General features: G+C 41.6%; 3 protein-coding genes and 1 pseudogene across 5 annotated transcripts; 2 read left to right on the top strand and 2 right to left on the bottom strand.

Moving 5' to 3' along the window:
* Positions 1 to 1010: 1010 nt before the first annotated feature.
* Positions 1011 to 2418, bottom strand: ufsp1 (UFM1-specific peptidase 1). The gene has a single exon (XM_069714177.1). The coding sequence runs from the start codon at positions 2355 to 2357 to the stop codon at positions 1584 to 1586; it is 774 nt and encodes a 257-aa protein (XP_069570278.1). The 5' UTR covers positions 2358 to 2418; the 3' UTR covers positions 1011 to 1583.
* A 2196-nt stretch (positions 2419 to 4614) lies between these two features.
* On the top strand, positions 4615 to 7007 carry LOC138630072 (zona pellucida sperm-binding protein 3-like; annotated as a pseudogene).
* Positions 7008 to 13777: 6770 nt separating this feature from the next.
* epoa (erythropoietin a) lies at positions 13778 to 20921 on the top strand. Of its 2 annotated transcripts, none has more exons than XM_069714169.1 (5): positions 13778 to 13856; positions 17690 to 17820; positions 17969 to 18055; positions 18251 to 18415; positions 19094 to 20921. In XM_069714169.1, exons 1-5 carry the CDS (start codon positions 13778 to 13780, stop codon positions 19244 to 19246), a joined length of 615 nt encoding a protein of 204 aa, XP_069570270.1. In that variant the 3' UTR covers positions 19247 to 20921. The 2 variants fall into 2 exon arrangements, with proteins under 2 accessions (XP_069570270.1, XP_069570271.1); XM_069714170.1 differs by lacking the exon at positions 13778 to 13856 and adding an exon at positions 14213 to 14313.
* pop7 (POP7 homolog, ribonuclease P/MRP subunit) lies at positions 20714 to 23642 on the bottom strand. 2 transcript variants are annotated; one of them, XM_069714172.1, is made up of 3 exons: positions 23359 to 23642; positions 22448 to 22508; positions 20714 to 21958 (listed from the first exon to the last, which is right to left on the bottom strand). In XM_069714172.1, exon 3 carries the CDS (start codon positions 21910 to 21912, stop codon positions 21457 to 21459), a length of 456 nt encoding a protein of 151 aa, XP_069570273.1. In that variant the 5' UTR covers positions 21913 to 21958; positions 22448 to 22508; positions 23359 to 23642; the 3' UTR covers positions 20714 to 21456. The 2 variants fall into 2 exon arrangements, with proteins under 2 accessions (XP_069570273.1, XP_069570272.1); XM_069714171.1 differs by lacking the exon at positions 22448 to 22508 and having other exon boundaries at positions 23359 to 23640.
* Positions 23643 to 24020: the final 378 nt, after the last annotated feature.

The raw sequence follows: 24020 nt of genomic DNA on the forward strand, positions 1-24020 counted from the left end.
ACTGGCACTTTTAACAGGGACAGTGCTGTGGGCTAGGCCTCGCTGCTGAGGGGTGCAGCTGTTATTGACGTGTCTGGTGGGTTGACACACATGTGCATGGATTGTGGGAGCTGTAAGTGTTTAACTGTAATCCTCACTCTCCTTTTTCTGTCCCATTTTCTTTACAGAATCTTGGTATAGGTGGTTCAGGCTGTGGCTGATAATATCTGGTTTGATTCTTAAGCTTGCCTTCCAGTTTCTGAAGGCTTTGGCCTTTGAGCAGAAGAGGAGGTCAGTTGTATTACCTGTGTTACCTGTGTGAGGTTTATGGGACATGTGGTCTTGAGGTCCACAAGCCTGAGATATCAGCAAGTGGCAGCAGGATGCCATCACACTTTTACCTGGACAGAACTTGAGAAGCTGACGAGTGGACAACTGGACAGATCTGCACCTGTCAGAGGCCTCTTCAGAAGAACTCAGACAATGTAGAAAAGTTCAAGGTATGGCTCAGACTGGAAAGTCCACACTTATGGAAAGTCTAGTCGAACTACAGAAACACAAAGTCTAGCAAGAAAAATTGAGATTTGGCTGGGAAATGGATTTCAAGGCGCTAAGGGAAAAGGCTGTGGCCCACAGTGACCTGTGGAGAAAAACTGTAGACCTGAAAATGAACATGACATTTGAGGTGGTGAATCAAAGGGTTCATGCTCCTCACAGAAAACATTGACAAGTAAATGCAATTGTGATGATTGTTTTACAGACGTTATGATAATCAAGGAGAAGGGGTGTATATATATATATATATATATATATATATATATATATATATATATATATATATATATATATAGATCTCTAAACCAGAACTTTGTCTTAGATGACACTTGAAAGCATGCTCACCTGAGGCTCAAACAGCTTATGTATGTATGTATATATATAAGCTGTTTGAGCCTCAGGTGAGCATGCTGAGAAACTGAGATGTTTTGTTGGATTATACCATATAAGAAATCAAATTGGGAATTGAGTCTGAATCTGAATGGGATCTGTTTTATTTAATCCAAGAGTCCATATAGGAGTCTGCAGAATATTTTCTTGATTAACCAATAACCAATGAAAAAGCTTTATAATGAATAATTCAAAAAGTCATCACAATGTCCTGGTAACTGAAGTAGACATCTATAAATTACTTTTGTCCGACTAACAGTAAAACAAAAGCATAGAGAACAAATCTTCACATTTGAGAAGCTGAAGTCAAAGAATTATTTGCATTAAAAAAAAAAAACACGTTTTAAACAATAAATTGATTGTCAAAATTCCAGTAAAATCCAGAGTAAATACAAAATATTACTGGAGAAGGAAGTTAGTTGTACCTTTGCAATCATTAATGAAGCCATACCAAATACTGTCAATGTTTTGTTCTTTCAATATTTCAATGACTTTGACCACAGGATGGCACTGCAGCAAACCAGCTGGGAACATGGAGTAAAGTCTGTATGTACCAATGAGACACTTTGAAAAGCATCTAAATGAGAAAATCCTACAATTTGCTGTTGAATTCATGCACATATTCATAATAATAGAGGCATTAAACAAAGATAGTTCTGTCATATTCCCTTTTGGGCAGTCTGAGGCATACACAGATTATAAAACGAGGACTGATCCAGAGATGATACTCTTTTCCAGGCCACCCACCCCCGCCTCTGTAGCTCTGCCGCCTCCAGCTCACATCCATAGTAGTGAGGGTCAACGACTAGCAAATAGCTCCCCTTGCCCCCAGTCCACACCCCTAATATCCCCTTAGAGGAATTGTCCCTGTCTCCTCCCATCATGACAGGAGAGCCATGCTTCTCAAAGTGCTGATGGAGCTCTTCCACTGCAACACCCTCCAGCTCCCCCCCTCCACCTCTGATGTGGACCAACTTACAGGGAACGACATAGAAATAGTCAAGGACCAGGGAGGCTTCAAATGTTCCTATCCACTCCCTGGAGCCCGAGAAGGAGCCTGGCTTGTCCCCCATCGTGACTAAGGCTTGTTGAATCTCTGGGAGGCTCGGTGGAGGCCTGTTCTGGTTCTGAGGTGGAGAGCAGTTGTGGCAAAGCCAGGAAGCCATTGTTTGAATGGTACGGTAGCCACATCCCCAGCCTCTGTCATCCTTCCCATCACAGCCATAATGAAAGTAGCGATAGTCTCCTTTTATTAGAGAACATTTTACAGCATCTGTGGGTGGATTAGGAAGACCAGAGTGGATATTCTTTGATGAGGTCCTGGTCTTCTGCACAATATTCCCTTCTTCTGCTCCACTTTCTCCCCAGTCAATCTGCTCCCCAGACGCCGCTGCTCCAACCTCGTTGTCCATTTCTCTCGACCGAGCAAACATGAATATAAATTCAAAAACTTACCAGCATGTTCACAACGCGGAATTGTCACCCGAAAGTCAGCTGGTGCAACTGCAATAACAGTCCCCACGGTGCACTTGACATATCAAAGTTCCGCCTGAGCATTGGTCCCACTGACGGCGACGCCTTCAAGAGCTTTTCGCCCCTCTTAACAATAGCGATATCTTATAATTAGTGATGGTGAGATGAAGCCTCATGAGGCATCGAACCACTTCAGCCAATTGGTTCGAGAAAGGGTTCATTACTCGAAGCTTCATGTGCACACGAAACCACCTACTGGCCAAGTGTATAATGACAGGCAGCTGTATCTGAACCACATGTGATGCATTGAATGTTTGTGTCTGTTATGGCTGTTGGGAATGACTATGAATTACTAAAATGTATGACCAAATAATTTCTGTACATAAATTATCACATATGTGCATAATAAAATATTTTTTGAATGTATTCTGTGTGTGTACATTTTCCCAAAATGGTAGTATCATATGATATGGCAGGTTGTGTAATCATGTTTTTCTGTCACTTTAGGAAAATGGCATGGGCTTAAGCAGGCAGAGGACAGTGGAAGTGTTTGTGGAACTAGGAAGAGGGGACTGAATATGCTTGTGTAACTTGGACAATGATGTACAGGACAGGGGACATTTTATTCATTTTTATTCAGAAATAACAGTTTCTCAACAGTTTTTGGTTTTATGGATGTCCACATGTCCGAAGTAAGGCTAACAGCAGCCACCTTTTCCACTTTAGCCTTAGCCTTCTCCTTAGCTGACTCATACTTGGCCTCCACCATGGCCTTCAGAGCCTAAAGGAAAAAATATATAGTGCTGAACTGTGAGACACAATAAAGTACTCATTTGTTTCATGCATGCACCCATACATACCTGCCTTGTAGGGAGGACATAATTAGGATCCAGTTTGGACACAAATGCCCTGAATCCAACATCATCCACAATACTGAAGGGCTGTGTGTCCTTCACTATCATGGAGATGAGGGCTTCATCCAGCTCTGGTTTTCTGGTGGCTGGTTAAAAGAGAATAAATACAGTGTCTGTTACCTGTCTTTATTTGCATAATAAACAAAAGTGAACAGGGAAAAATTGTGATGGTGCATTTGTAATATTGTAATGACTTACCTTGGCTGGGTGAAGCTCCAGTTTCCTCCTTATTCTCATGCAAGGCACAGTAACGCCTCAGCATGGATGAGGTGTTGTTATTGTACCCCAACTCCTTGGAGCACAAGAAACACCTCAACTTTGAATAAAATAAGAAACTGAAAAATACAGTTCTTGATAAGCAAACCTAATGTGTCTGAAATAGAGTTAGATATAGCTTACCTTATTAGGAGTTATTAAATCAAAGTGTTCCCATACAGGGGAAATCCTCCTCTTCCTAGCTGGCTCCATCTTATCACCTCCTTCTCTCCTCACTCTCCTAAATCTCCAAACTATCTCTCTCTCTCTCTCTCTCTCTCTCTCTCTAAACTCTCCAAACTATCCAAACTCTCAACTGACCTCAACTCTCCACCAACAACCCACATTTTGAATGGAGCCTGAGGGGTTTATATTGCTGTCAAACCTCCCGGCAACACCTGAACCACTTCCCGAAGCAGTCACGTGGTACAGCCGGCAGCGAGGCTTCGGACGTCATCATTTTTGGCTCCTCCCCTAAATGAAGCAAGCTTCGACACACGCTTCGAGGACACGCCCCCTCCGTTACTCGACACACGCTTCGAAGCGTCGGCACACCTCGTAACATCACTACTTATAATCCTATATATGAATATATATTTTTAAGTTTAAAAATGTAGTAAGAGGTCCTTATTTAATTTTAGAGACAAAGTGGATAAAGCGCAATAAAGAGCAGAAAAGCACAACAATTTGCTTTAGTAAACAATTGTCGTTTTTTAGTACAGCCAACATATATTTTTGTGAAATCAATATAAATCATAGCTTAATGATAGCCTAATGTTAATTGGTAGTTTGTCTGACTTACAAGGTTTTCGGCAGTCTTTAAAGGTAGCATAGCAATAACCAGTGCACGAGCAGACCTGAATGGTACCTGAATGCACCAACGCCAATTAGTGGCGTTTTCCTCCACAATGGTCAAAATAGTCAAATATACAGTAGTGGTCTTGTTCTCCATTGTTTTTCTTACTTTATGTGGCGTTTCTTTTGGCTGGAAAAAATTACGCAGGAACTCGGGAAGGCGACGGACTTGAAATACAATGTGGAGAAATGATCTGAAACCAATATGGTCATCTCTGCAGGGCCACAAGATTGTGGGACCAAAGTAAGTGAAAGGTGGAGAGGTCAGAAAGGAAAGTCCCCTATTAATCTTGTTCTTGTGTTGACAGAGCAATATTCAATTTAAAAATCCATACGCTGTATGGACACTACTAATACTGAAGCTAAAATTGGACTGAAATTCAATGTTGAAAAGCAACTGAGGACATTTACTCAATTATTGGAAGATGAAATCAGTGGTTTCCAACCTGCAAAAAAAAGGTAATTAATTTCAGCTCGTTCCCAAGAGTAGTTCTCATGGAAAAACATCAGTCATAGAGCATTGTCGAATAAGAAATGTATAACTTTCTTTTGCAATCATAAAACCAACATTTGACAGGGTTATTGTGACGCTGTGGATCTTTAAAGATACATTAAAGTTTGATTTCTTTCTGATCACTACTATCCAGGTTCAGGGTGAGTGGCTTGTGCACTCCAACCAGCTGTTACTGTGTCCTGCTGTGGCTCCTACCTCTACAGGCACTCTGATAGTTAAGAGGGGCGACTACTGTCATGCCTGTTGAGTGCCATTATAAGAGGTGAATCTGTTCTCATTTGTGCCCACAAAACAGTGCTTCTCCTTGATTCATGCGGTGTCCTCAAAGTAATGGTTGTAGTAAGCTGTCGTCAATGCTTATAAGCCTGTGCCTATTTTTATTTTTATTTGAGCACACAGAAAGCAGAAAGTGAATGGAGAACCATTAACACCAACCTGGGTACCGATGACATCCACTATTGGTGTCTTTGGCCTTCTGGACTTCTCCCTTCGTGTCATGGCAGGCGAAACTACTATCTCACTGAATCTATACAGCATCAGTGGAAGATTTCTCTGACAGCAGTGTGTGGTAATATTGCCACTATCTGGAGTTCATGTGAAACTGAGTGGATGGAAAATGTCTGTGTCCTTCCACAGATGGTTGTGCCTCTCTTCGTAGTTCCTCGGTGTATCAGCAGGGGGAGGCAGTGTTTTTAGAGGCCAGAGTGGAGGCCCCGCTCCACCCTCCCCTTACATCTATGTTGACTGTTGCCTACACTGAAGCCCGACCCTCTCTCCTTGCCATGCTGCAAGTTTATCACCAAGCATGGGTCAGTATTTCCTTCTGACTCACACAGATCTTAATCCAAGAATTCAAACGTAAGCTTGAATCCTTGCAGCCAAGTTCAGCCATCTTTTAAAATGACTAGGCTGGACATGTCATGTCTAATGTGATGCAGATCGTGAAGACATTTCAGCTGTCTCTCCTCCATTACAGATGTCTTATGGACAGTTTACTGCCAGGCTCTTCATCTCAATTCTTCCCCAGGGAGCAAGCTAACAGCCTATGCTTCAGCAACAAGTCTTGGGAGTACGTAAAAACACTTAGTGGAAAAGTTGCGTGTCAATATCTTCCCGAATGTGTAAACTATTGTTTGTCAAGCTTTTTACATTTGCATTTTATTTGATGCCATGTTATTTTTTAACTGAATGTGCTCTCTCTATTTTTTTTTTATATATTTTTTTAGATGTTCATCAAGCTGCCATCTCAGAGCTGCTCTGAAACAAAACTCTCACAGCCACCTTAATAAAGCCTGCTTCTTCCACAGGCCCTCATTCAGGTCAGGTTGCCAAACCATTTACGACCTTTGGCTTTTAACCATCCTGATTAACTCTTGGCTAAGTTAACATCAACTGATGTGTAACGTGTATTGTTTTAGCTGGGGCTTCACAGCTGAGGTGTACAATCAGGGTGTTTGTCTGTCATTCAGCTGGCGGGCCGCAGAGGGAGACAGAGCTCTGTGTGAATGCTGTGACGCTGACGACTGCTCTAGACTGACTGCAGAGAGGAACGGTGGCCTCACTGGACACACAGCTCAACCAGAGACAGGTTGCTCAGCCCTCCACGAACAAATGCAACCTGCGCAATCTTTGACCGTGTTTTTTTACCAACTTTGCTGAATGCAACTCATAGTAAGCTCATGGGAACTTGATCATTAAGTTGTGTATATGTCAATGTTTTTACAGAAAAGATGCATGAGGCGGACAAGACCGTTGGGCCACTTCGCACGCTGAAACGCTCCCGCTGGACCGGCCGCCTCTCCGTCAGTCACTGAAGAGCCCTTTTCCAAATTCACCGTTGGGTGGATACAGAGACTGTTGAGATCAAAACTGGGGGCGTTTAAAATTATTGCATGCATCATATACTGTTTATCTTTGATTGTTGATATTTAATTTTAATCCTTTACAGAAATTTTTTTATTGTTGGAAGCCATAAATAACAATTCATAGCACTGACTACTGTGTTTTACTTGGAGGCACCAACAAAACCCATTTAAAGCCTTTTTCAACTGTATTTTTCTAAAGCCATCAAAAACTCCCCATAAACCACTTCTGACAACACACAGAAGACATGACTGGGTCAACACATTTCAATAGATCTATAAAAGAAGGAGTTTTATTCTCCCTGACAAAAAATGTGTTCATGTCGGACAGTTTCAGATAAATGATGCTAATTTTGTAAACTTTTGTAATTCCAATTACAACATCATGCTGCAAACTGTCTCTGTCTTCACTTCAACACTTAAATTACATATAAGATAACAACAAAAATCCTTCTTAATCATCATAGCCACCTATGCGAGTGCCACATTGTGGAAGTAGTTAGATAAGATGGCATGTGGCATTTAGTTTAAATGTTAAACAAGACATTGGTTGAGTGCAAGCAGTGAAGTCACAACGGAAGAAAGGGTATTCATTGTTATCGTTGGGTTTAAATTTAAACGTCGAGCCTACAATCATAGTTGTGTGCACGCTGTGGCTGTAAATTTCAAAAGCCCATGTATTGGATTGAGCAGATTGTCACTTAAGACAATCCCATTGTCTATTATGCATAATGGTACAAGTAACATGTCTGTGCTTTGTTATTTTGGTGTCACACACATATGTGTAATTAATGTAACCAGACAAACTAAGAGAAAGTAAAAATCAAATGTGTGCACATCTGGAGAGTCGCATAGTGCAATATGTAAATGAAGGCGACAGCTTGTGGTGGAATGTAAAACCTACAGTCTCAAGCCATACAGGGCATGCAGTGACAGACAAGGACGGCCAAAAGAGGGGAAAGAGCATTAAGTGGAAATGACACGTGATGAAGAGGCCCATTCGATAACAGAAGGTGTGAAGCTCGGGCAGCTCGGACAGAAATAATTCCACAGAGGTCATGTTGGCAGCAGGGAGAACTGGATGATGCAGCCAGGGAAATACTCAAAGGACAATGGGGGAAAATAAGACCTAAATCAAGGGGACATACTCTTGGGTGCCAAAACTGAAATAAGAGAAAGGATACTGGTGCTGCAGATTTTTTTGTTGACTCATAGAAATTACTATATAATGACATGGAGCAGAGTGGAAGCAATGATATCAGGGCTTTAGAGCAAGAACTCCAAGACAACTTGTCTAGCAGGATAGTGTACTGTACTCTTCCTGTCTGACAGGGACAAATTTAAACACAATTCCAGCATTTGGCATGTAATGTAATATTTGTCTGAGCACAAATGACCCTCCAGGCTTTGTGGACCAGTGTTGACCTGCTGGACAAGGAATGACTATTGATTAACAGCTTTTAGCCATGCTTGTGAAGCAGCTCTGTATATGGAGATGATGGTCAGTTAGTTGACTTATTTTTGTCCAGACTGAAATGTCTCATTATCATATGTCAACATGTTATTTTGTACAAATATTGGTGGTTTCCAGAGGATGAAACCTAGAGTTTGGTGATCCCATGACTATCAAGCAAGTTGACATTTTCTTTGTGAAATGTCTCCACAACTATTGATTGAATATATACCGAATGAATTTGGCTATCCCCTAACATTTATTTATGTATAACCATTAACACCTCGAAACTCAATCTGTCGGTACAATACTTTGTGCATACATTTTTGGTGCCTAAACATTGACATTTCAATGGCTTTGTTTCGGTCAGTATTCCGTCCTACAAATCATCCGAGCTCCTTTGTACTATGTAAAGTTCCTATTTGCATTTGGGAGAGGGACGGTAGGTCATCATTAACCGAGTGTGTCCCATTTAAGCTCTGATTAATGTCTGCCTGCTTGCACTCTTAATGGCAATTTGAGCCGCACTAACAGCCACTTGACTGCGAATGTGTAGGTATTACGGGAAGGCTCTTAATCTTGATAGGCCAATTTTAGCTACTACGTGAAAGCAGATCTCTTGACTTTCTTCATGTATTGTTTCAATTAGAGTCCATTGTACGGTTGCACACCTGTTTGCAACTAAATTCTTGTATTGTCTCTCGGCAAGGAGCTCCAGTGGAGAATTTAGAGGGTCCCGCTTCCGCGGGATCACAATAAGTTCAATAGAGATGTAAGATTCTTGTCACCGTGGATGCCTGTAAGCTGAAACAATAACTTCCGACCTCGTCAGTGGCTGCTGCCTTGGCTCCTGGCTAGGCTCCTCTGTCCCTCACTGTCGGGTCCCCCATTCTTTTATGTCAGCTTCCTGTCTTGTCTCGCGCCAGAGGAGTAGACCCAGCTGGCAGCAGGCCCAAAACCTGGATGAGAAAGCGAAACACACACACACACACACACACACACACACACACACACACACACACACACACACACACACACACACACACACACACACACACACACACACACACACACACACACACACACACACACACACACACACACACAGTAACAGCTATGCACTGCACTTTCACTGACTCCTATACAATGCAGCCTCTTCCTCGTTGTGTTGTTTGCATCACCGCTGGCCATGTTTGTTTCCTAAACCGTGAAGTTTATCGCGGATTTGTACATCTCCCCTCCTCCTTTAAATCATCATCCCAAAATTCAACACGTGTGTCTAATTCCAAACCAGGAGTCAGTGTGACTGGACACCGCTGCCCCCGCACTCCCCACACGTCCCTCACCTCCCACCCCAATCCCCTGCTCTGGTCGTGAAGCATGGCTCGCAGCACGTACCTTGTCTCCCTCCACTCTCTCTCTCTCATGTTGGCTCAGACATAAGCAAACAGCCCTTTGAGCAAACAGTGCAACACAGTTCTCAACACTGCCTTCAGTTTAGCACCGTGGTGACCATGTAGCATTAAAGATGACTAATGTCACCTGGAGGACCAGAGGTTTCAATTAAACTTATATGGGACTGTCAAGAGAATGACACTCACTTATGAATATTTTAGTGTCTATTTGAATACCTGCGAGATACTGTGATTAGTTGACACTAAATGCATACATCTCCTTGCTATGACATTGCATTTTGGCAAACTTTTCATTGTTGATATTGACATCAGAAAAATTCTGGTGCTAATTTGCTTTTGCATTTCAAATGTTTTATGTCTTTTTTTCCCCTTGTAATTATTTGATTTGTTCATGCACTTCTGTGCGTGGGTGTGTTGTACCAAAAGTACAGTTTATAGTCTTATGAAACGTAGTGTTTATCAGTCTTTCCGAGTATTTCTGTGAGTAAAGCAGTGTGTGTCACTTGACATTGCATGTTGGCTCCTGATAATGCATATGAAAACATGCCTTCACCTTCTGTCTGATGGGAGAGCGGCATGTAGTCCCTGGAAGTCGTCGTCTCCCCCCCCTCCTCCCCCCTGTGATTTCTAGGAAATTTCTATATATTTCCTTTACTCTGGCTCCAAAGAGGCTGTCGGGGGTCAGGCTAAGGATATGGCATTACTGTATTTAGGATTTTACCTGGAAACAGCTTTGTTTATAACGTTTAATCTGGAAATTACACATTTCTCTCAGGCTAGACTGCAGTTTTCTTGACGTTGTTTTAAAGGCACTGATATCTTCCTGATAAACTGGGAGTGTTAAAACTACTTGTGTTCAAGCTGTCCTTTACTGTAAGATAAGTGTGTGATTTTATCAGTTATAATACAGTTAACGTTTTCATGGAGCCAGTGTCGAATGGCCTTGAGACCAAAAAATGACTTATTTGGACTGATCACGAGAGAACTTCTGTTACCGTAGAATCATCATCAGTTTTCACATGTCTTGCTTTCCTCTCTGTTCTTTGTTCATCATCATCGGCCTATAGTTGGTGTTCAACACACAGCAAGAAGTAAGAGGCAAATCGGGAAATCAGTAAATCTGTACATTATATGTATATAATATAATATAATAATAATGTGCATATTAGACTTTTTCACAAATGAAAGTAAAGTGAAAACCATAGTAAGGTGTTGGGCCACCACCAGCCTCCAATATAGCTTCACTGTTCCTGGTCACAGTCTCTGAACTCTACTGGAGTGGTGAAGAGTATGCTACAAAGGCAATTTTTTTTCAATGATGGAAAGCACTCCAGATGTCCCATATGTTAAGATCATGCAACAGCTATTTTTCTGAATCAAATGATTAAGTGAACCCTTGTGCTATGCAAAATAAGCATTTTCACAATTTGTTTTTCTCCAATCTTTCATTTGGGATTTTAGTTATCTAAAGTCAGCATGTTTTTGAGCAAAACGTAGTACAGTCCTGGCCCAAATTATTGGCTTTTGTACTTTAAAGTACATAATTCAGAATATCTATGGAAATTCATAATTTTTTACCACCAGAATGTTTTGATAAATAAACTTGCATTATAGTGACATAATACAAACAAAAATGTACTCAGGACCAAATTATTGTCACCCTTCACTGTTGGTTACAAAAGCTTTGACTACAATGACAACCTCTAAACATTGGAGCCGTCTAGAAACTTTTTGCACCTGTCTGCTGGTAGTTTCTGCCACCATGCATGTCTTAAGTTTACAGGCATGCTTTTTGCATTGGTAGATTTCTGCTCTCTTCAAAGGTTTTCAACGGGATTTAGGTCCATCTTTTTTTTTAATCAACCATTTTTTTGTGCTGCTGGAACGTTGTCTTCCTGAAAGATCCCAAATCCTCACCTCAAACCAATTTTGGGACTGTGGGTAACACATTTTGCTCTGAAATGCATTGGTGCAGCATGATGACCTCCACCCTGTTTTACTGTAGGTTCTGTGCTCTTTTTCATCACCTATAAACAAACTGATGCGTATTGTTATAGGCTGAGACCTCCACTCCAGCTCTCTCCAGGTCAGTCTGAAGCTCTTTAGATGTGTCACTTGTTGTTTTTCCTACAATCCACATCAACATTCGCTGACTTCTCTCACTGAGTCTCTTTTTAGGGTCACGTCCTGAAAGGGTTTTTAGCATTTTGACTCTGAAACTTCTTGATAACATTACAAACAGTTGAGACTGTTTTTTTTTTTTTTTTTAAGATCTTTGGTGATTACCTTTTAGCCTTTAGAGTTATGGTTGTTGATGATAACATTTCTGATTCTCTCAGGTAGCTGTTTTATCTTCACCATTGTGAAAAAGTGGAAAACATGAGCCCCCTTTTATGCTGTAAAACCTCATTCATTGGCTAATTGAGGTCATGTGAACATTGAAAATTAGACACAGCTGGGGCTTTCTTCACCTTTACTTTTACTTTGAGGAACTAATTTAAATTAATCAAAAGGGTGCAAATTTTTTGTCCATTTAAAGTTTATTTTCATATTTCACTAAATGAAAGAATTTTTTTTACTTTTCAACAACGTTAAACATTTTATTGAATATTCTGATTGTACTGGCTTCATTACCAAAGACTTGAAGGAGGACCTGCTGAATGCAGAAACCTAAGTAATAGTACAGACTTACCAAAAAACACACAAGTCAGCTTTGATATTGACAAAAATATCAGGTTAGACCTTCAGAGTCTCCAGGAGATGCTGAACTTGACTATGTGACTGGCATCTTAGATTCTTTAAACTACCAGGCCATTTTGAAGAATTTGAAGTTTGGTAATTATTGAAGTTTCCATAAAGACACCAAGCAAACATCCAAAGCCAACCAAAGTTTCGTTCAATAATGGTTCCTGGAATTTGTCCCTGAGTGTCCATCTCAGTCCCTGGATGTGAATCCCAAAGAAAAGTGATGAAACAGAAAAAGGATTTACAGAAAGCATCAGCAGCACGGAAACCAAAGGGTGGCTTTGGATGGCTTTGGACATGAAGATCGGTCAACTGTGTGAGAAACAACAGTAAGTGTTGGTCATAAAGGTCAAACGTTAGCACTTGATATTGACTTTGGGGGTTGAATCATTGGCCTTTTTGAAGAATTTTTTATTTGTAATACTAAGCTCATTACCTTCTATAAAGTAAAATATGCATGATTGAACTTTTTTTTTTTAAAGCTTTAGCTACTTGTTTTATTACATTTTATTTTGCTATCATATGTCTTCTTGGTTAAAGGGGTAGAGTAATTCAAGTCAATTATACAACTTGCTGCTAACTTATCTATATTGCTACTGTGACATTTTTTTTTTTCAATGACCTTAATGTGCATTGAATGTATTGAAAGATCACTAGCTGTAAAAAGGCTATTTGAGAATGTCCTTCATGGCAAGGTGGCAGTTATAAGATGCACACAGAGGGGAACTAACGCAGACTGATCTGTGCAGATTCTCGAAATAGATCAACCGAAACTGTAGGCTTTGTCTCAAATTGTTAGAATTTCAATTTTAATTTATGACAGACTTTATTTACTGCGTCTCATCGTTTGACCACCTTGGTCCCTGAATACGACCTGAATCATAAGACAAACTGTCACAATCCAATACGTTGTTCCTCAAATTGCTCATTTTGTATCATTATTAACATTTACACTATCATCGTTTCGAAATGAAAACACTGTAATGACCGTTTCTACAACCAACACACGCACACACACACACACACACACACACACACACACACACACACACACACACACACACACACACACACACACACACACACACACACACACACACACACAGTGACACACAAACAATGAATGGGAAGTCTCCGCGTGTTTTTTGAGGCATTATTTAGTTTTTATAACAAATGTTTTTCTAAGCAGAGATGACCTATTATTTGGATAACAATGAAAGAAAACATTACATTTGGCCATGTTGTTATCATAGAAACAATGCAACTTTATTTCAAAGTCATCAATAAAAAAAATCAAACAGCATCAGTTTTTAGAAACACCTACCGGATAAGTGCAGAGATCCACAAAAGAGCTTCGTTTCCAATTAATGGGCAATAGACGGACCTATGGGCCAAACCGCGAGGACCCTGTGAGGGGCTATGCGGACACCGCTATGGAGTTTCCCAGTGAGTTATGGGCATGCCTTCATGATTTTTCCTCTGTACCCTGGCTTTGGTAGTAAGTCTATTTTCATGCTTTACGCAACGGGGGGACTGCATGGGTCGATGTTTAATCGCTCGCCGTGGTACGTCAAAAGGCGCGTCCGCGTTCTTGCGGGCTATCACGTTATCACTATATCCTTAGGGGAGGTAAATAAAAGCTTTTGCCAAAGCACAGCAGTGATGCAAAGTCTGGTAGGTGACTGCTCTCACCACAGGCTCAGAGCGGGTTTTTTTTACACGGACTTACATGCCGGTCGGACCAGCCCGAGAAGGACCGGCGCACTTGGTTGCATGAGAATTTTTTGTGTGTGGATGTGACCGGTGCTTTTAAACCGTGACGCCTGTGCTTAGGTCTGATTATTTCACAATGTTTTTAAAAGATGCGGCACCTCTTTGCGAATGTTGCAGAAAACGGGTAGAGGTAAGAGCGACTGTAATAATTCTTACTCTGATGCCTTAGTTTGTGTGCGCTACCTGTGATGCACAACAGTCTCTTCATCTTGATGATGTGGGAATGCTTGCTGTGCTTCTACTATGTGGGAGAATACCGAGAGTATTTAAGCCAACTGTGGAGGTTTGTGCTGCTTTGAGTGTCAGATCAGAGGACATGTCAGATGTACTCTAATTTCTAACAGCCTCGGTGTGCTACAGAGTACAGGACATCATTTTTTTGTAACAGTTCATGGAAATAGATTGTGTAATTTCACTCTGTAGACCACTGCTATTCATTAGGCTATGCTGTTAAACTATAATCCTCTCAGTAGCCATTAATCATTTAAACTATTAAACATTTTAGAGGCCAAATTACTGTCATGTGATGCATACTGGAGTAATAATGGGCTGAATAGAAACTATTCAGTCTAAAAAAAAAAAGACAGTCTTTGAAGCTAAAGTAAAGTGCTGTAAAGCACCATGTTGGTTCTGAACTTCTCTGATTGGAGCCAGGCACTAAATCTGTTGCAGCTGCAGGTTTGAATCCCACTGTATCAACAAGCTGACTCTGCAGTTACCGCCACAGTCGTCACATACTTATGTCAGCAGAAAAGAGCACAAGGTTATCAAAGGCTGACAACTATAGGGGATTCCAGCAGAGCAGAAGAGGAAGTGATGTCACACCTGTCATCTGATGGCCACTTTTTCACAACTCGACACTTTGTCATGCAGAAGACATGTTCAAATTTGGGAGGTCACACAGCATTCAAAATCATTTCATCTGTGATGTGCTTTAAAAAGTATCTCCTTATCAGCCCTCTGCGATGTTTAACCGTTACACCAAGTAGTTGGTTTAAGTTGCTCAGCCCTTTCGGTGCACTCGTTTTCACGAGTCACTTAAAATAGCACAGGCTGAAGGTGTCACTTCGTGAGCAGCCAGCCACTGTTGCACAGCATTGTGTCACATACCTGTAGTGGAGCTTGCCATTATCCAAAGTACTACCACTTGTGGACTACTGCGTCCAATTTAAAATAGCAACATGGTTTTGCCAGCTGATGTTGGCAGGCAAAGCTGTTAACTTTTAGTCTGGCTACAGCCCGAGACTGCAAGGCGGACAGAGAGTGTGTGTGTGTGTGTGTGTGTGTGTAAGAGTGTGTATACACAGTTTAGATTAATGCATTCTCACGTAGGCAGCAGTGGAGGTGAAAAGGTTACTGATAATCCTCAAGCTGAGTCACGTATACTTATTTCACAAATGCCAGTGCATATGGAAAAGAGGCCATTTGTCTGTCCATGCTGCCATCACTTTGCCTTTAAACTCCTATATACATTGGTAATAGAGCACGGATCATAAGTATACTTTGAACCCAGGTGTTGATGGGAAATTTTGCTTGAATGAAAATTTAGAAAGACCTATCAGGGCTTGTGTAAAGCATCGTAGAGGGTCTGAAGGAGAGCACATGCACAAAGATTTCAAGTTTATGATTTGCTTTGAAGCGGACAAAAATCTACAGATAGATTTATTAGTGTCTTAGTGAAATGGAGTAGCCACTTAACAGCCAACAAGATGAAAACAGGTCCGTATGTAGTAGGATCTATTCTGTGTGAAATGCTTTGTAATGATTTCCTGCCAATCTTATGACCTGTATTCATTACAAGTAAATAATTTTCCATCAGTCTATGAATGAATCTTTAGAAAGGCGTATGCATAGCTACCAGTGTGTCACATATCTAAAGATGCTGCACATGTGCTTGTGTCAGTGTGTTTCTTAAGATTTACTGGACTGCAAGTCTTCAGGGATTATAAGCCCTTGCTGCTACGAATGTACATGGAGCAATTAGTTGCTCTGAAGTTGTCGGGCACAGTTGCAGGACTCTGTACCTACAGACTTTACAGAAAGTGTCTGTTAAACGTAGGTTGTTATGAGTCAGATGAGAAGTTTTATAAGTACAGACTGAGCCTACGTGTCATTAACAACCTCCTGGCTGGCATTGCTAGAAGAAAAGGCATGGAGGTTAAACTGATTATATTATGACCTCTTAAAGGACCAATAATAATGTACTACTATTTTAATTTTTGATGTTATTTGTTATTACCCCTCAGTGGGAGAAAACCAACATGAATGTAATTTGAGAGGTCCGCTCAGTTACTCAGGAGCCGGAGAACTAAATGCGACCCGTATCTGCCCTGTCTGCCTGGGAAGATCATCTGTATTTTCTGTCATGCTTTTGCGTCACACATCCAGGCTGCAGTGAAAGAGCACATTCAGCATGTCGCACGGAGGAACAAGCCTGTATGCCCACATGACCCACCGGAGTAAAGTCACTCACATTGTCAAGTATATTCTTAGAGTCTGCGAGCTTTTATTTTCAGAATAAAGAATAAATAATAAATAAATAATAAATCGGACTCAGGTTTAAGTTATAAAAGCACCCTGTTATAAATAAAGGTCAAACATGGTCGGTCCTGCATTGTCATGGTTCCTTAGGTGACATATGCAAAAATGAAACAGATAATGCTCAGTCATGCTGAATCATACTGAGTTTACATGATTCTGCCTTAAAAATAATCAGCTGGTCTTCAGTGTGTTTGTTATTAATGGCAAGTATGTGACACCTATATACAGAAATTTGTCGTATATAATACCTATTTGTGTGTGTATAGAACATTACAGCAGATAAAACCTAACAAGGCTGATACCTGAGCATTAAAGTTTGAAGTGATGCATACTAGAAAGGCAAAGTATTCAGAGAAACTCAAAAGGTATTCTGTCACTCTATATACGAAATACAGTCAACACCATAACATGGAGGCGCGTCCATCCACGAGGCATGGTGCAGAAAGAATATAAACTCATTCAAAAAAGTGGATTTCGCAACTTTGCAATTTCGCAATTTCACAAAGAAATTAAAGGCAAACATGGGCGGGGGCCTATGCCAGCAGACGCAGCTATATGAAAGGAAGGCGTGGATATCCCGCATTTGAATGTGTGGCGTCAAGTTCAGGCGTTATTCAACAAAACGCTTTGACCTATATTATATCGCCCCCTAAAGGTTGACATGTGTGAAATCTTTTCAGAAAATAATTTTTGGGGCTCTTTATCTTCCATTGAAATTTCACCTCGGCACCATCCACGGTTTAGGCACCACAACTGTTTGTTTGGATGGAATAATAATGATAGTCAGAGCAAGAACAATAGGTTCCCCCACCGTTGGTGCTTGGACTCCTAACTGTCTTATCACAAATACATACAGTTCAGAGGGTCCCCAATCTTGTCTCCCAGCTGCTACTCACTTGTTAGTGTAACTTTGGCTCAAAGCTTTGCATTGATTTTTACTGCTGTTGTTGTGTCTGTGATGGCAGGACTGCTTGCCTTGCTGTTGATAGTGTTGGAGTTGACCCGGCCAGGCCTACCGTCTCCACTGAGGCCGATCTGCGACCTGAGGGTCCTGAACCATTTCATCAAGGAGGCACGAGACGCAGAAGTCGCTATGGTGAGAGAATAAATGTATGCATGCACTGAGAGCGTGTCGAGGTTTCTGCACAGACATGGTGGGCCTGGGATCATCCATGCTGAATGTTTCCGCACCACCAAATCAAAATACCCTAAAGATGGTCACTTTTACGCTCTTGCTTTCTTAGAAATCATGTAGAGAAGGATGCGGCCTGTCAGAGTCTGTCACTGTCCCCCAATCCACAGTCGACTTTGATGTCTGGGAGAAGAAAAATGTAAGTACAAAAGTTGAATGTTAAACAGCTAATAACAGCTTTAGACTAAACTCAGTGCTTGAGGGTTTTTTTTTTCAGGGTGGACTTGTCTTGTTTATTTCTAATGGGAAAGCTGCTTACTTGCTTCCTTTAGTCTTTATTGCTCCCGTAATGAGCCTCTTCATCTCTCTCCCTCTGTTTATTTCGTTTGGCAAGGCACTGGAGCAAGCCCAGGAGGTGCAGACTGGCTTATGGCTTTTACAGCAGGCCCTCAGCCTGCTACGGACGTCGGTCACCAACACAGCGCTGCACAGCCACATAGACAACACCATCAGAAACCTGCTCAGCATCAACGCCGTGCTGCGTAGCCTCAACATCCAGGTGAGCACAAATTCAAAAACAATGGCTCAGCAGCTGTGTTTACTTGGAGCCGTTTGGTGTTTTCATAGCAAAATAAATGCCTAAATGTATTTAACTTTCAAGGGATAGTTTACCCTTTTTTCATGTACATGCTATTTACAATTATTTAGTTTTGCTCTACCATTACTTGTCAGGCAGTTACTAACATTTCAGTGCTAAAAGTTGATTTTTGTTAAAGAAGTGCAGCACAAAAACATTTTGATGGACTCGGTTGTTTCAGAATAAAAGCAGTGCAATTAACAGACACCTTTAAGTACATAACACAGGTTTGTTGGGTCATCTACAGCGCATATGCATGTAAACAGTTCATCCTACCATTACTATTTTAAGTACTCATAAAGTATACTCCAAGTACATTTGAGGGCAAAAAAAGGCCTGTGTGAATACAGCCTCTATATTTCTGCTTTCTAAGATATCGTGGTCATACTTTAGGTCATGTCGAGTATCTTGGAATGAAATAATGGTGCTCTCTTTGGAAACAGAGAAACTGAGGGGTGTCATGGGACGCTCTGTAACTGTAAGCCTTTCGTGACACTGCACAAACGGAGCCCGGATGGATAGACTAACTCAATCTGAATGAGCAGTCTGTGTCGAGGCTCCAGAGTCACTTTCAAGATGTCTCTTTGTATTCCCTTTCAGGAATATTCCCCACCAGCAAGTGCAGCGGGGCTCGAGGGAACATGGAGGGTATCCTCAGCAACAGAGCTGCTTCAAGTCCACGTCAACTTCCTGCGAGGCAAAGTACGCCTCCTTGTTCTGGACGCACAGGCTTGTCAGCAAGATATCAGCTGATCAGCTGATCGCCCTTCTCAAGACGAAGGTAATTTGTGCTTCCAAAGGCAAGAAGAGGGAACTTGACACCGTCACCCTGCACGCTGGCTGCTTAGAAGGTGTGGAAAGAGAAAGACGAAGCAATCCTCACATACGAGGAGGACGCTGAAAGGAGAGGACAGTCCCAGCAAGGCTTTGGACGGACAGGAGACGACCGCACCTTGGAATGTAGATGTGACTAATAGTGAAGCACACACACTGACCAAACTGATGTCTTTTTGGAAGCACTGCTCCAATAGCTGTTCTACTGGCACTGTCTTGCACTTTGTGTGTGGATGTACTGATGTGTGGGTGAGTGAAGCCCGAGTGTTTCAATGTGCATGTAATGTTTGACCCAATGCACTCATCTCTGCAAAGTGAATTGTGGAGTGCAAAACCCAGAAAATATTGATTGCACCTGGAAACTGGAGGACTGTGGGGTTGCAACAGGGCATCCATTTTAAATACCACTGCAAAGAAGATAAAATGAATATGGCCTCACTCCACAAGCCTTTAATATTTTTTCAACCATGCCTCACAGAAACATTATTCTTTTTTTTCAGTGAGTATTTTAATATTTTTTTTAAGGTGTGTAATTACTATTTATACAGATTTTCTACTTATAAGCTCCAGTCTCAGAGTTAGTGTCTAGCCATTTGTTTTGTTCTTTTGTGTAACACTGAACATTTTTTATAAAGATTGTATGCACCTGACGAGCTGCTTCACACTGAATGTTCTTTCCTAATAACAGAACAGAGGCCTAGAAAGTCGACCAGAGGTTCGGTTACAGCGAGCGAGGGAGTGAGAGGTTCAGCGTGGGGAGTTACATGAGAACTGTGAAGCTGTTTTGTCATTATCTCTGTTGTTGTTTCTGCCGAACCAAAAGGCACCCAGTCTCTACACACTGATAGCCAGACGGCCTGGAAAAATGTTCAATTAACATCCTGTGGGGCTGAAATTGCAAATAACTTTGCAGAACCCGACTCTGCCACTGTCTCCTCCCTCTCTCTATTGTTTGTCATCAAACAGCAAGCAAGCAATCAGTTAGTCCTGGGAACTTTGAGGCTTTCTGTAAAATGGATGCTCAACTATTTCACATCAGTTAAGTGTTCTTCCTTGTTTTTTTCCGTTATTTTATATCTTGTTGTGCACATGCAAGATGTTTTTAAGGATGTTTCTACGTTTTCTTTCCTGTTGTTTTTGTCCCATCACTGTATAATTCACTATTTAAATCCAAAACATTGTTCTTGGATAAAGAGAGGATAGTTGGAAACACAACAAGGGGAAGTCTGTCCATTTCATTAATTATCTGTCCTTTTCAGGTCAGTGGCGTTACAAGCAAGCGTGTGCAGTTCAGATGCTGACGACAAGCTGTTATCGCAGATCTCACTGGTTTACATACATCCTGATCAAATTTAACTGCTTATCACAGAGGTGAAATTTAAAGAATACATTCCAGCAAGTTTTATTTGTGTCCACAAATCAAATACATCGTCCTCCACTACATCCATTTACCAAAATAACCACCAGCTGCAGTTCAATGAAATGAAACCCCAGATCAGTAGATTTTGAGTCTCGCTGACCCCCAGCTGAACTCATACTGGAAACAATTTGCAAATACATTGTTGTGACATGGTGCCAAAGAAATTTGGCTGCTGTGGAATAACATCCTGCCATGCTTATTGTAGCTCCCTACTGACATCTAGTGGACATTTCTAACAACAACACCTGCTTGAAATTCAAACTCAGGATTTCTCAGCTTTTTTCTTTTTTGAATCTTTAAAACAAAACTGTAAACACTCAGAACGGTGGACCTTAAATTGAACTCCATTTTTAGGCTAATATTTGGCACAGCCATGTTTACATGTATTGAATGACACTGAAATTTCACCTGGCGATTACCACTGCAGCTGCAAGGCATGCAAACTTGAACAAAACGGACACAAAACATGATAAAAGTTGGTGAACTAAAGTTGTCCATTTGAGAGAATTCCAACATGATTGACACAGAAAACACACTGTACACCAGTGAGCTCCGTCCTGCAGTCCTCTGCTGCGGTCTCCGCAGGTCTCCACACAAACAGTCCCAACAGACAATTTTTTTCTGGCCTACTGGCTTATGAAGGAATAAATAGGAGTTGAAGACGGACGGAGAATCTCTGCTGGATTCACGGGGCACACCTCAGTTCATGTCACTGAGGTTCGGGGTAGAAAACCTTAATATGAATGGCTGAGTTGTTCCGTGTACGCGTCAGGGGCTCCCCGGCCTCGTCGGGGTCCTCGGGCTCCAGGTCGTCCACCAGCTCCACCGTGGAGGTGTTGGCTGCCAGCTGCAGCGCCCCCTGACTACTGGCCTGCAGCTGAAGGGCAATGTTAATAGCCCTGTTGATGGCCAGGCCCAAGCCGTGGACACAGATCTCCCTGTGGCCCCCGCCTTCCAGAAGCTTCTGACAGCGGGCCAACTGAGCCCTGAAATCCGTCTTCATGTTGACGTAGACGTCGTTCCTCCTCTTCGGGAGTTTCCGGGGGAGGCGCTTCCTAAGAGTGTACTCCACCGGGTCCATCTCGACAGCGGGCGAGCTGGAGTCGGTGTGCGCTGGAGCCGTCTGAGGGACGCAGGACATGCCGGGGTTACGAGGCTCCGTCATGTTTCTCTGTGGGTGTTAAGACAGCAGCTGGGGACAAAGGAGGAAGCTGAGGAGAGAAGACACAAGGTCAAATAGTAAAAGAGCATAATACCCTCCAGCTAACTTAAACATCTCCTAATACTTATTTTCATCTCGATCTGATTGTTCTTTAGTCCATTTATCATATCTATACAATAGAAAAATATAATAATAATTTAAAAAAATCAGCATCCCAAAATAATATCTTCAACATATAACCACCCAAAACCCAAAACCTTTTGTTGACTATTAGCAAAAGACAAATAGCAGCAAAAGATTTACACGATTGAGAAAATCGTGCAACTGTTAGTAATCAGGTACACAAAATTGGGGTTTTCCAGTTTCCCAGAGGGCTCAGCTGGGAGGAGTTATTTTCATTAGAAACTGCATTTTTAAATCATTTTGGTCTGTTATGACAATATTTCTTTAAATATGAAATAAAAAATAATAATCACAAAACACTGGTAGAATAAAGGTGATAGTGAATGGATTTGGACTGCGAGTTTTGTCATCACGCCAGAGTTGTTTTTTATCCAGCTGCCAGCTGCAGGGACAGGTCATCATTACTCCTATCAGTTCTTTTAAATTACAAAGAAAATGTTTTAAATTTAATCGTCATTTAAAAAATAAATGAATTCCAAACAGAATTCATATTGTTTCATCAGCAGCAACAGTAATGTTTACAGCAGCAAAGTCACAATAAACTCTAATATCTCCCCGGAAAGCAATCTGAAAATGTCAATAAACTATATCGATGGCATCAAGACACCGAGTGACGTTTGGAGATCATGAAGAACACAGACATCAGTCACTGTCAGTTATCCACTAATTTGCTGATTTTTCTCAGTTTGATGACTTTTGGAAACTGGATAAGACAAACTGACATCTGATCACATCACGTTGGGCTTCAGGAAATGGTGGTGGGACTTTTTCATTATTTTTCAGAATCTCACAGACCAAAGAATTAACGAATTAGAAACCGATCAACAGAGTAATTGGGAATATAAATAACCAGTTAAAGTCATTTCATAAAAGGGAAATATGAGATCAAACTGCATCATAAACATACCTTTATTCATTATTAACAGCGTTGACTTACAATCCTAACGCTGCTGTGAAGGCAGCGACTGGCAGCCTGTCACGATAACCGGACTATTGGCACCGGTTTAGAAACCAAACAGTTCTGACAGCAAGAAAATCGAGCTGCTTAAACCGAGCTGGCCTCATTAGTGTCATTCAGTCACGAAGCTCTCCCCACGCTGACCAGGGGAAACATCAACACGATGTTTAATGTCTGTTATCCTGCTGCAGACTGCATCTTCTAATGTATAATGGTGATCTAACACACGTCTCTTGTCCTCCAGGAATGACTCAATGTTCGTCTCCAGCAGAACCGATGATTATCATCCACATGTTGAGTAAACTTACCTTCAGAGGATAGTTTCAAATCACCACGTTTCTGTCGCTGGTCACTGACGTCCGGGGAGCATGTTTGTCCGTACAGGGAGTTTCTCCTGAGCCAAACAAGCAGTTTGTGCCCTGCGCACCGGAAGTAGTCTGACGGGAAAGAATCTCTGCGACACCGTTTTGGTCACATTCATGAATCCCTTTTTATTCCAACTCCCTCACAAAGTGTAACTCCGCGTGCAGAGTCACACTGACGGCTGCTGAGAGCCCTCTTTACTAAGGCGGAAGGTAGAAATACACCGGCGCGCTTTGGGAAACCTTTTCATTACTCCGACGGAAACAGGAAGTTACGTCATCACGATGTTTAATCAGCACTGCTGCTTTAATCACCCGCTAGTAGATGGAATAACAAAACTCACCAGATTTGGCTCCCTGCTATTTATTTCTGCTCCCCAATAACTCCACACACACTTTGATGCGCTCTCTGTTCCAGTTTGTGGTTCTTGGAGAAATGGTCGATTCGTCGGACCAGTGATCACAAAAACGTGTGTAACAGGTGCTGATGTTGATCAAGTGATGAAACTTGGAATACTTATTCACGAAGGTTATAGCTTGTCACTTCTCCAGAAACGGTGCTCTGGATCAGTCTCAGTCTCTGAACTTTTTGATCTGCCCTCGTACAC

This window comes from Brachyistius frenatus, unplaced genomic scaffold, assembly GCF_029030835.1.
Source record: "Brachyistius frenatus isolate BFR_SWC_R1_liver_20210118 unplaced genomic scaffold, ASM2903083v1 Contig_127, whole genome shotgun sequence".
NCBI lineage: Eukaryota > Metazoa > Chordata > Actinopteri > Embiotocidae > Brachyistius > Brachyistius frenatus.

Coding starts and splice junctions, on each gene's coding strand:
- epoa (XM_069714169.1), top strand. CDS start 13,778: ATGGGCAATAGACGGACCTATGGGCCAAACCGCGAGGACCCTGTGAGG. Junction 13,857..17,689: donor CACCGCTATGGAGTTTCCCA/GTGAGTTATGGG, acceptor CTGTGATGGCAG/GACTGCTTGCCTTGCTGTTG. Junction 18,416..19,093: donor TGCGTAGCCTCAACATCCAG/GTGAGCACAAAT, acceptor ATTCCCTTTCAG/GAATATTCCCCACCAGCAAG.
- pop7 (XM_069714172.1), bottom strand. CDS start 21,912: ATGACGGAGCCTCGTAACCCCGGCATGTCCTGCGTCCCTCAGACGGCT.
- ufsp1 (XM_069714177.1), bottom strand. CDS start 2,357: ATGTTTGCTCGGTCGAGAGAAATGGACAACGAGGTTGGAGCAGCGGCG.